This window comes from Canis lupus, chromosome 13 (genome assembly GCF_003254725.2).
Source record: "Canis lupus dingo isolate Sandy chromosome 13, ASM325472v2, whole genome shotgun sequence".
In the NCBI taxonomy this organism is placed as follows: domain Eukaryota; kingdom Metazoa; phylum Chordata; class Mammalia; order Carnivora; family Canidae; genus Canis; species Canis lupus.
The window spans coordinates 62,023,293-62,035,798 of NC_064255.1; the positions used below are offsets into that span (position 1 = coordinate 62,023,293).

At 44.7% G+C, this 12,506-nt stretch overlaps 1 protein-coding gene and 1 long non-coding RNA gene across 3 annotated transcripts in view; one reads left to right on the forward strand and one right to left on the reverse strand.

Moving 5' to 3' along the window:
* ADAMTS3 (ADAM metallopeptidase with thrombospondin type 1 motif 3) overlaps window positions 1-2,640 on the reverse strand; it is a 261,134-nt gene extending 258,494 nt beyond the window's left edge. Inside the window, exons 1-2 of one of the 2 annotated variants that reach the window (XM_025435584.3) lie at window positions 2,024-2,640; window positions 712-739 (exon numbers count right to left, since the gene is read on the reverse strand). In XM_025435584.3, the coding sequence (XP_025291369.1) occupies window positions 712-739; window positions 2,024-2,092 (97 nt within the window). In that variant the 5' untranslated portion in view covers window positions 2,093-2,640. The remainder of the gene's footprint in view (window positions 1-711; window positions 740-2,023) is intronic. The other variant, XM_049093050.1, reaches the window with a different exon arrangement.
* LOC112652130 (uncharacterized) lies at window positions 1,337-9,101 on the forward strand. The gene is made up of 3 exons (XR_003131260.3): window positions 1,337-1,562; window positions 8,059-8,207; window positions 8,702-9,101. It is a non-coding gene; the product is annotated as an uncharacterized LOC112652130 (long non-coding RNA).
* Window positions 9,102-12,506: the final 3,405 nt, after the last annotated feature.

The window sequence follows — 12,506 nt, forward strand, 5'->3', positions numbered from 1 at the left end:
CTCTGAATTCAGAACAAATACATCACTATAAACAGCTTCTAAAAAAGATTATATGGACTTTGGAGTGACCTGTTACAAGTCACTTATACTCTCTGAGCCTCAGTCTTCTCACCCATAAAATGGGAATAATTCCCACATCCTCAGGTAATACTGAAGTTTGAGACGTTATTTGCAAAATGCCTAGCAGTACCTTGCACCTTAGTTGATAATTATTGTGAAGCAGATGGAATAAGAGAAGTCACCAGAGGGCTTATACAGAGCTCGAAAAATTCTAAGAGAAAAATTTTCATCTCCTTTTGTTTTATCCTTCTTTGTAGCATTCTTACACTTTGTCTTCTGTTCTAATCAGAGGTGCTCCTCCTAATGCTACACAAATTGGTTTGATTTGACTTATCTCCATGCCTTCTTCCAACCTCTACGTCATCGTCCAAATACCTACCAGGGGCTTGTCCAGAGACAGTAAAAAAAAAAAAAAAAAAAAAAAAATGATGCATGACAAGTCCAATGGCAGAATTTTTATACCACTTTAATGCAGCCTGAGGAAAGTAGTGCTCTCCTCCAGAAAGAGGAAGAATAGAAATGCTCCTGGACTACAAATGATTGTTTATTTAACCACCAAACGGGAGAAATGTCAGAGACAATATTTTGATCAGCTTATTTCGTTCTCTACTTTCTACCGAGATAAGAACGACATCTGAGAACAAGGCTTACCTATTTGCACCATTTCTTCATTACCAGCCTGCAAAGAAGGGGGGAAAGTAAAAAGAAACAGTTACTGGGTTTCATCTTATCACCTTGTCCGTTTTATTTCTACCATTAATGCCTTTCAGGAGCTAAGTCAGGAGATGCTGGAGACTGGGATTGGTGCCTAAAGGCTGCACCTCCCTCCCTCGGTGTGTTGGTTCTTGTGGCAAGAGAATGAAGCAATTCAATAACAGTTTGGAACCGGGAGTTGTTTGCTCGTTTTGATTTTAGTACTTATGCAGCTTGCAAAGTAAACACGGACATTCGATATTCTTCTCTTTAAAACTCAGCTAGACTGGGTGAGGATCAGCAAAGACAGTCTCTGAGTGTATATGCGTGAAAAGAAACCCAAATGGGGGGCGGAGGGGGGGGCGGTGGGGGGTGCTGATCTATCAGATACGAGGTCAAGCATCAACCAGTCTTGCACTTTTTCCACCTATGGCCGGACCAGGCAGGCCAGGGAAGCTGCAAAAACTCCCGGAGCAATCCTGCAATTCTGAGCCCCAAGTCCCACGGCCCTCCGCGAGCATCGGGCCTCACCTGGAGCCTCCGAGGGTGGGGGCTGGGCCGCGGGGCCACCGCGCAGCGCCCGACCCAGCTCGGGAGGAGGAGGAGGAGCTGCGCGGAGGGGGAGGGGAGCAGGGCGCGGGCAGCCAGCCTGAGCCCAGGAAAACGCGGGGCAGGAAACGTCCCAGCCCCCGCCCCAACTGTCAAACCCCGGCCTCGCCGCGGTCCTCCCGGGACACGTGTCTGCTGGGGCGCTCCCGGGCCGGCCCGGGGACTTCCTGAAACCCCCGCCTCCGGCTGCCGGAGACGCCGTGAGTCAGGGGAGGAGGGGAGGAGGGGGGAGGGGGGAGGGGAGGGGAGGGGGAGGGGAGCCCCGCGCGCCCCGGGGCGCAGCGCTCGGAGCTGCATTGGGGCGCCCAGACCGCGCTCGCGGAGGGGAGGCCCCGACGGTCCCGCGAGGATGCGGGTTGGCTGCGGTTTGTCCCCAGGAATCGCTGCGAGTGCAGAGGCGGGGAGGGGGGGGGACCCTAGGTGTGACGGGCCTGGGCTCCCAGGGTGGGAGTCACGACCCGCGCCCAACGCTCAAGCCCCCCCCGCCCCCAGGGAGCCCCGCACGCCGCACCCAGCCCTCCGCCGCCGCTCCTGCAGGCGCAAGATAGCAGGGAAGGGTGGGAGGGGGAGGGGAGGGGGAGAGGGGAGGAGGAGAGAGGGGAGGAACTTTTTCGGGAAAAGGTTGGGTTTGAGTTTTGTATTGTTATTATTTTCCACTTACTTGTCCATCAGCTGAAGTCCTAACCTCTACCAGAGCGGCTGCTATCAACCAGAGTGACAGGAGAACCATCACGAGTCGAGGTCACTTTTCAACCACTGGGCAAAGCAGATGCCCAGAGCAGACTCCCCCCCCCTCTCCTCCCCCCCTCCCCAAAAAAGAAAAAAAAATAAGTTTCCTTAAAAAAAAAGAAGAAGGAAGGAAGAAAAAGAATAATAAAAAAAATCTGCAAAAGGGGGAAAAAATGCAGAGTCAAAGGGGCAAAAAGAGTGGTCTTCTGTGATCTGCTTCAGTGGAAATGCAATCTGAGCCCCGAGACCGGCCCGGCCCGTCCGCTCGGCAGCTCTTCCCGCGTCACCTCCTCACCCCGTCCTCCCCTGCCCCGTGCGGAGCGCGAAGGTGCTGCGGGCCGGCTCGGGCTGCGCCGGGAGAGGGGGAGGGACGGGGGCTTCCGACTATCTCTGCGCCCGGCGGCTTTTCCGGGGCTTTTCGAGCACCCCCGGTTCCCAAGGTCGGCGCGGAGAATGCTTGGGTGCCCTGGAGCACAGCAGGGGCAAGTGTGGGCGAGAGAGACGAGCGAGCGGGAGCGGGAGAAAGAGGCAGCGAGAGGGCGACTCCGCCGCTCGCTCGGAGGTGGGGGCGGGAGGAGCCGAGGGGAGGAGGAGGAGGAGGAGGAGGAGGAGGAGGCTGGCGGGGGCGGTGGGAGGAGTGGGGAGCTGCGGCTCCTGTTGCTCCGTGCGGCGGGCTGGGGCTGCCCGCGACCCGCCGGGCGCTAATAAGGCGGCCGGAGCCCCCCGGGCGGCCCCTCCCGCCGCGGCGCCCACGTCACGCGGGGCTGGGGCAGGGGCTGGGGCAGGAGCGGGGGCTGGGGCAGGAGCTGCGGCAGGAGTTGGGGCTGGGGCAGGAGCTGGGGCAGGGGCTGGGGCTGGGGCAGGAGCTGGGGCAGGAACTGGGTCAGGAGCTGGGGCAGGAGCGGGGGCTGGGGCAGGAGCTGCGGCAGGAGTTGGGGCTGGGGCAGGAGCTGGGGCAGGGGCTGGGGCAGGAGCTGGGGCTGGGGCAGGAGCTGGGGCAGGGGCTGGGGCAGGAGCTGGGGCAGGGGCTGCGGCAGGAGTTGGGGCTGGGGCAGGAGCTGGGGCAGGGGCTGGAGCTGGGGCTGGGGGCAGGGGCAGGGACTGGGGCAGGAGCTGGGGCTGGGGGCTGGGGCAGGAGCTGGGGCTGGGGCAGGGACTGGGGCAGGGACTGGGGCAGGAGCTGGGGATGGGGCAGGAGCTGGGGCTGGGGGCTGGGGCAGGAGCTGGGGCAGGAGCTGGGGATGGGGCAGGAGCTGGGGCTGGGGCAGGAGCTGGGGCAGGAGCTGGGGCTGGGGCAGGAGCTGGGGCTGGGGCAGGAGCTGAGGCAGGAGCTGGGGCTGGGGCTGGGGCTGAGGCAGGAGCTGGGGCTGGGGCCCGCGCCCCCCGCGCCCTCCGGGCTGGCGGGGCTGGCCGGGGCGGGCGGACGGCGAGGACTGGGAGGCGCGGGCAGGCGCGGGGACGGTCCCGCGGGCGGCGGGCTCCGGGCAGGGTCGCGGTTGCAAGCGCTTGGGCGGGGGCCTGTGCGGGAGGGAGGGGGTCGTGCCCCGGGCCCGGGGCCGCGTCCACCCCCGCGAGATGGGCCCGGGGAGGGGCGGCCCAGGGAAGCGGCGGTCGGTGCGGGCGGGACGGGTGGGGAGTTCATCCTGGGAAGGGGGAGGGCCAAGGGCAGCCCCGGGCGTCAGGAACCCACCCCCTGCCACCTCGGGTGCCCCCCAGCCCGGGAAAGGGCCCCCCGGAGAGCCCAGCGACCTCGGGCCTCACCCGCGCGCTCAGCCGCCCCCAGACGCCCACCCGCCCCGCTCCGGTTCTTGCTTACGTTCGCCCGGTTCCTCCTACTTTCGAAAGATGCCGCGTCCCTTCCTCGACTCGCCCGGACGCTTCGGTTCATCCCTCGATGCACGGGCCCCAGCGTCCCTCCTCCCACCGAGGTCGGGCTGTCGGTGACCTGTGCCCGGCGGGGAGGACGCAGGACCCCAGCCTGGGCTCCGGGGCCCTGAGGATGCGGAGACACGTTGCGGGCATCCGAGCCCGCGCTCACTCCCCGAGGTGGACCCCTGCGGGCACTTGGCAGGGAGCCGAGGGCTGCAAGAGAAAGTCTGTCCACTCCTGTGACCAGTCTCAGATCCTCGCTCCAGAACAGACCTGGAGAGGAGGGTGCTGAGGCACAGCTTTAGGTACAATCCTCAAACCTTCAACTGGAAAGAGTTACCTAAAATAAAACGTGTAGAAGCTAATGTTTATTTTGCTAAGGGATTCTTCAGGAGGCCATAGCTCCCTTTCTTTCTTTTGAAAATGGTGCAGAGTTTGGAGGTTTCTTACGCTTGGCTTCGTTATTTAAGGGTCACATCCTAAACACGGCAAGATTCTGCGTTCACTGATACGCTGACCGCTGAGTCTCCTAAAATCATGTATATGGGACACTTAACATTTACAAATGAGAAACCAGATAACTAAATAGCCAGATGACTTAAATACCCCAAATGGGGTATTAAGTTAATTACTTTTGGGGGTGGAATTGTAATTAGACCGCAGCACTGAAGTACCCTAAGTTACTTTTTCCCCTCAGTTAAAGCCTCCAGCATGTTTGTAACCTGTCATTGACTTACTATCCAGGAGTGATTTGCTGAATTTTATACCTAGTTCTCTTATTCATTAAAAAAAAATAAATAATCTTCATGTTCTATAAATATAAAGTATGTCAATTTTCACTGACAAGTAAAAGAATACTAGAGTACAAGTCAGAAAACCTAGGTTCTAGGCCCAGGTTGGTCTGTTTGACCTTGATAAGTCACCAAACTATTTTGGTTCCCCCATGAGGTATTTCAGCTTTAAAAATTCTCCTATTTTAAGAAATTCAAATACTGTAGTTAGCCATGGCATTACAGTAGTCCTTTTTATGTTAAATTTTATGAAGTTCAGACATTTGTCATTACAGTAACCCCTGGTACAACAAGCGATTCATGGGACTTTCATGAAAACAGTGACTTCTGACATTTTTGGCCATGACCACAGAGAGAAACGTATTTTACATTGTGACCCAGTAAAAATTTCACGATTCAGTACATGCTACATGCAACAACTCTGATATTTTCTATCCTATTTGTTTCCTGGGTTTCCCTCCAATACTGGTCAGGATCCACTTCATTGCTTTCACAAACCAGTAACTCATGACCCTCGTTCTGACAAACACTGACTTGAGAGCTTATAATTAGCTCTATATTTCTTGGATTCTAAATGATTGCGTTCAGATTAATAAGGTTCTCCCAATATACTCTAAGACAAGGTTTCGCAAAGTATGTCCTGGAATGCTAAATGCCTTATACATGCGCGCGTGCACACACACACAAGAATTTTCAGTCAACTAAAGTTTGTGAAGTACTCACATCAACAACACGAAATGGATTTCTTTATTTCAGAACTTCACAGGGAGTTTGACATCCTAAGCACACCGAGTCTTCAAGAGGGAGGTATAGTGCGCTGCGGTCCTCATACTGACTTGACCACAGAATGCTTTTTTCTTAGGCTTTATCTTCCGAAGAACACATTACTTGGGGAAATGCCGTTACAAAGACCAATTATTAAAGTAAAATGAACCCTGAGTCAGATAGGTAGGATTCACATGCAGATTCAGCTTTAGTTTCTCAATCTAAAATTAGTTTAACAATACTGCTTATGCAACATGTTCATGAAAATGAACAGAACCTTGAATGTAAGTTGTTTAGCACATGGTCCAGAACATAATAAGGGCCTAACTGAAGACTTTTTTTTTTTTTTTTTACTTGAAGCTATATGGCATATGTACAGATGGCTCAATTGGAATGAAATATGGCAAGTTCTAAGAAAAGTAGGAAAATATAAAGAGCTAAAATGTGGTGAACTTTGAATTTTACAAGAGATAATGTAGGGAGTCAAAAGCAAACCAGTCATTAAGTTCCTTTCACACACTGACCCCTCCAGGCCTGCCTGGCAATAAATCACTTCCCTGATTTCCCAGGTGTCTTTGCCTCCAGCTAGCTAATGCTGTTCCCACACTCAAGTCCATGCACTAGCACATACTGGTCTTTTGGTCCGTAACACCCTTCTTCTTCCTGTCTACAAGGCAAAGGACACCCTCTTACACCCCATTGTGCTCCACAAAAATACTAAACCAATGCCGGTAGTACGTTTTCTTCCAAAATATGTTTGAGGTAGAGAAACAATTTCGAAAGTAGTATCGTATTATGTAGTCTTCCTAATTGTGAAATCATTCCCTTTAAGACTTAAATTTCTTGAAATCAGTTGATGTATGAACATTTTAATCTGTCCTCATATTGGCAACAGTTAACTAAGCAGGAGTGTGTGTGTGTGTGTGTGTGTGTGTGTGTGTGTTTTCCAGTTGAGGTTGTCTGGTCAATGTTGTATATCTTGTTATAATATGACAATATTTTGATACACAATGTGTATTGTGTTTTAAACATAAATTTTTGGCATTTTTTACAGCAAAAAAATTCATTTATAATTTGCGTTTTGCCTTTCTCACACTTTTTTTTGGGGGGGGAGGGTAAGATTTGTTTTTAGAGCAGTGTAGGGTTCACAGCAGAACTGAGGAGGAGATGGAAATTTCTCAAATGCCCCCTACCCCTGCACAAGCAGAACTTCTGCTTTGATTAGCACCTTCCAAAGTGTAACAAAAGAGTGATACGTTAGAATTGATGAAACTGCACTGACACATCATAACCACCCAAAGTCCACAGCTTATATATGGTTCACTCTTGTTTTTGTATATTCTATGGATTTGGACAAATGTATAATGACTGTATATCCATCATAATATCATACAAAGCATTTTCACTGCCCTAAAAATCCTCTATGCTCCACCTATTCATCCTTCCCCATCCCCTAGCCCCTGACAATCATTGATCTTTTTTATTATCTCCATAGTTTTGCCTTTTCCAGAATGTCATATAGTTGGGATCATGCAGTGTGTAGCCTTTTCAGATTGTCTTCTTTCACTTAGTAATATGCATTTAAGTTTCCTCCATGTCTTTTTATGGCTTGATTGTTCATTTCTTTTTAATTTTCAGTAATATTCCATTGCCTGGATATACCCCAGGTTATGCATTCAGCTACTGAAGGACATCTTGGTTGCTGCCAAGATTGGTAGTTATGAATAAAACTGCTAGAAACATGGTTTCAAATGTATGGGTTTTGGTGTGGATATAAGCTTTCAACTCCTTTGGGTAAATACTAAGGATCATGATTGCTGGATCATACGGTAAGGGTATGCTTAATTTTAAAAGAAACTGCCAAACCATCTTCCAAAGTGGCTGGACCACTTTGCATTCCCACCAGTGAGGAATATTTGAGAGTTCTTGTTGTCCCACATACTTGTCAACATTTGGTGGTGTCAGTTTTCCAGATTTGGACCATTCTAATAGGTATATATTGGTATCTCATTGTTGTTTTAATTTGCATTTCCCTGAAGCCATGTGAGGTAGAGCATTTTTTTCATATGCTTATTTGCCATCTATATATCTTCTTTGCTAAAGTGTCTGCTAAGGTCTTTGGCCCATTTTTTAATTGGGTTGTTTATTTTCCTATTGTTGAGTTTTACTTCTTTGTGTATTTTAGAGAATAGTTCTTTATCTTTATTTGCAGAAGATCTTTTGCAAATATTTTCTCCCAGTCCCTGGCTTGTCTTCTTATTCTCTTGACCTTGACTTTCACAGAGTATGAGTTTTTAATTTTAATTTTTTCCCACACTTTTAATATATCTATGACTTCCTGTCAATATTAATTAGATAGATTATCATTTTTATTTCTTTCCCATGGTCAAATAAATCTGAGAAATCCTCTACTCACCTTTGTTCAAAATATAAGTACAAAACTTTATTGCATCATAATTAACCAGATTTATATCCGCCCCCTCCTCTACATTGCAAGTTCCTTCGGGGAATTGACCTCTGCTTTATTCACTTTCAACTACAGGTATCTAGCCCAATTTCCATCCCATGGAAGTTACAGAGTACTACTTCCTGGGCATGCCCATGGAAAATCATGTCATTTTTCCTGGTGATGAGCTTTATTCCAGGCCCTGGAATTGTTGGCATCTAGAACCAACACAGAGAAACAGGAGAGTAAGTATGTGGAACTTACCATTATAAGAATGTGAGAGCTGGGCCTATTGGCTATCTTCTCCACTTCTTCAATCCCTATAGCCTCAAAGAATATGCTACAAGATGTATTTTCTCATTGCAAAATGAGGAAACGGGGCTGATAGCATCATATATGGAATCAGTTTGCTGCTCCTTAAGGATAAAAATCTTCCTCTCACATAGCACCTTCCTCTATTTATGTAATACTGATTTTTCATTTGTGGATCAGAGAATCGAGCATACTGTGTATACATTACTGTTATTATTTTTAACCAAGATGTTAGGTTGGTTAGGAGTTAAGATGCTAACCTTTCATATCCATAGCATAGAGCCTAGCACATAGTAGACAATGAGACAATATTTGTTCAATGAATGAGGAAGAAAATATTTCCTGTCTCTACTTAGCAGAGTGAAATGAATATTTTTTCCCTCCTATTATCAGTGAATAAGCTATTTCCAACCTGACCTTTTTACAGGAGTTTTTGGAAGTCCCATCGAAAGACAAAAATTAAACAGGAAAATTTCTGAATGAATACAAGAATCAAGAAATTAGAAATGGAAAAGCCCTACTAGGTCATCAAGTTCATTCTTTGGTTCGTGGTTGAAGCAGTATTGTTCCCACAGTCTTTTTCTCCAGAGGAAAACCATTATCTTACATGGATAAACTTGAATATCCAGAAGTTTTATATTTAATCATTTGCTTTTGGAAGAATAATTCCACCATGGGACAAAACTTAAGGAAAAATTATTCCTCATGTTCCTTGATTTTCCTCCTTTTTCTTGACCTGGGATTGATTATTCATTGTACCCCTATCTTCGATTAGCAACATAAATAGCCTTATTTCTTTCCTTAATAAAGTTTGATTTAACAATTGATATATTTAACTGTTTATAACTAACATAAACAGCTATTGCTGTCTACCTTCCATTACTTTTATAATCTTTCTATTTTCTTCAAGTTTTTGAAATATTTTTTGCTTGGAAGAAGCAAAGAAGCTTAGAAGATCAGAGTCTTCTTGGGGTTTAAACAGAAATAAGAGAATAATTAAAATTTAAAATTCTTCCAAATGTTACTTGATATGGCACAACTCAATAGTTATAGCTAGTCTATTAGCACTGAGAATTATCATCAGATGACTTTGCATTTATGCCATAATTTCCCTCTTGATAATTCAAGGAACTCTACTATAGTGGAACTCAGAATAAAACAGATGAATATTTAGAACTATTGAATGGAATCAGTATACTTTCTTGGAGAGCTTCAAAATCCGAAATGTGGCACAGTGCTTTTCAGAGTTGACTATGCAATAAATATATGATAAATTTAGTTAAATAGCTAACCAATTCCTACAAATTATACCAACTCTTATATTTTGAAATGCCACCAAATTGTTAACTTCAAAGCTGTGTGTTGTTTTCTGCAATTCTCAACTCAGTGATACATAACATTTGGGAGGTACTTCACAGTACAAAAAAATCTATGAATTAATTACCACTTTAAAAAAATAGAGTAGTTTTACCATTTTCAGTGGAATTCAACAGAATGTATTGAGGAAGAGAGAGATCTAGCAAATTAGCACTCACAGCTCGAAAATTGAGTTCTCTTATAGGAGAACATAAGTTGCTTTCAAGCAAGAAAATTAAGTGTTCTGAATTTACACTAGAGTCAAAACCAGATGAAATGGCTTTCTGTGGAAAAAAAAGCTATATTAAAATTACATTTAGAAGAATCCTTCCACTTAAGGAAGAATTTCTACTATTAGTTAACAAAGCAAGTTCTGCAGTATAATTTCCTGTAGATTTTTGAGATTAGGATACTTGACTCTTTCCATGCTGTCTAAAAGCAAAGAAATAGAGTCAGCTGTCTTCTGGATATTCAATCCAATGACTACACAGAAAACCATAGTTATGCTATATGGTGAGTTACAGTGTGTTTCACACATCATTGAAGTACATCTGAACTAACAGAGTTTATATTTTTTATTAACTTTCTGAACCTGCATTTTGTATCCATTGGCTGGCAAAATGTTCACAAAATGTTTATAAGGGTTTTATCTTTTTTTCTACGGAAAAACAAACTTTGTAATTCCACTGAGTTATCAAGTCATCCTCAATTTTACCACATAAAAACAACTTTTCAAAAAGATTAGTTCCAGTTCTCAGGGTGTTATATGCATTCACTAAGGCAGCAATTAATTTTTTCTAGACTAGAATTAGGAATAATTTGCATAGGGAAAATGGGCAGAAAACAATCCACCAGAAAAATGAAAAAGTAGTTATGAAATCAACAACCAGTTGTAGACTGTCTCTTCTTAAGAAAACACAATTCTCAATCTTAGAATCTAGCTTTTTAGGAAAAACAAAACAAAACAAAAACAAAAGCAAAACAAAGAAGACTGAACTCTGATCTGGAAAGACTTGGGTTTTTGTCTGGAGAGATTCTCAGCCAGATGATAAACCAGATATAAGGAATCTAAAAATTGTTGCTGCCCTTATTTGGTTGCTATTATTACAAAAATTCATTTATTTTAAGAAAAGAAACACAAAGATTTATGTCTTCTGTTACTGTCACACTAAACAAAGCAAGAACCCAGAAGCTATCACTATTCTGGCAAGTTCAAATGATAAATGCTTAGTGGAGACAGTGCAAATGGAAAATTATAGAACCATGTCAGTAGTCCTATGTCATCTCAAAGAGATGCAAACATTACAGGAAGAACATTTACCATCAATGTAACTTTATACAGAATCAAATATGCTAATGACACTTAAATGCTTTTCACACATTTGGGAACAAAATGGAGAATATTTCTCCATTATTAATAATTCAAATTGTTAATACCATAAGGAAGTAATGCAAGTCTATAAACTTTAGCCAATCCTCAAATTTGTTGACTTAGTGGGAAAAAAAAAGTTTCAATATTTGAACTAAACACCTGCTTGTGACAATTCATGCTGAAAACATATTTCTGTTTACCATGGTGTTTTCTTCCCACTGTTAGAAAAATTGTTAAGAAGATGACCTATGGAGGTTTCTTTTCAAATGCACATTTGTGTTGTGATGAGCACTGGGTGATGTATGGAAATATTGAATCACTATATTGTACACCCGAAAGTATTATAACACTATATTAAAAACACTGGAATTAACACTTTTGTAAATCCACATTTGTGTGCAATCCCAACTATTCTGATTCAGTAGATCTGCTCTGGAAACTTGACATCTACAGTTTTCCAAAGTTTCACAGATGATTCAATCTAAATTGTGTCCAAAGATGTGCTGCTCAAACTTTTACCTAATAAATGCAAATTCTGATGCAGTAAGTTTGGGGTGGGGCAGTTCTACGGAGTTCCCAGGTGACGGTGACATAGTTTGTCCTCACAAAATACCATGTCAGTACATACATGTCAGTACAAACTATTTAGAGATAACTTTAAAAAAGAGGACCACATGACATTAAAACCAAGCACGAGCTATTTAGAACATCTAATTTTGTCACTTATACCTTACTAAATATTCATTATACACAAGCAACATAGAATTCTGAACTGGGTAGAAATAAGCTCAGGGAAGCATCTCTGTGGTATTGATTAGGAGATTAAATGTGCTTTTGCTAAAAAAGTCACTAAGCCGTGCTCTTTCTGACATAGTGAGCACGTTAAATAAAACCAGTTTAAGAAAGGCTAATTATTAATTCTTGAAAAATTAATCACAGTCTACAATCTACAGTCCCTCTTAGGCATGTGTGTTGCCCACAGGAACATGACTGACATTCCCACTGAGGTGCTGTTCATACAACGAGCATCCTGCGCTGAGGCTGGAGATGTGTCTCCAATTTGCTCTTCATTAGCAATTGGCCCAAAAGAAGGTATTAGAATTCAAGAAACTAAACTGTCTAAGGTTATTCCTCTTGAAGAAAAGGAAGTTGAAGGACTTAGTTGATGCTTTTATTGAGAGACTAACCACAAGGCACTCTCCAGGTACGGTAGTGTGAGGGATTTTGATTAATTATAAAATGATTTGCTTGATGCAAGTCAGAGTAAGTCCAGTAATTCTAATACTGTGGCACATGTTTCAAGCCCACATAGATGTTTCCTAGATTTATAATGCCCATTTTTCTCTCACATCCATATAATAGGGGCTCTTTAAATCCTGTTTATGGGAATATAAATGTTCCATTAATCTCTTTGATCACTCTAGAAAGTGCTGTTCTTTCATCCTCTGTGAGAACAGATGAAGTGTTCCCATGACTAATACACGGATAGAGAGAGGTCTTGTGG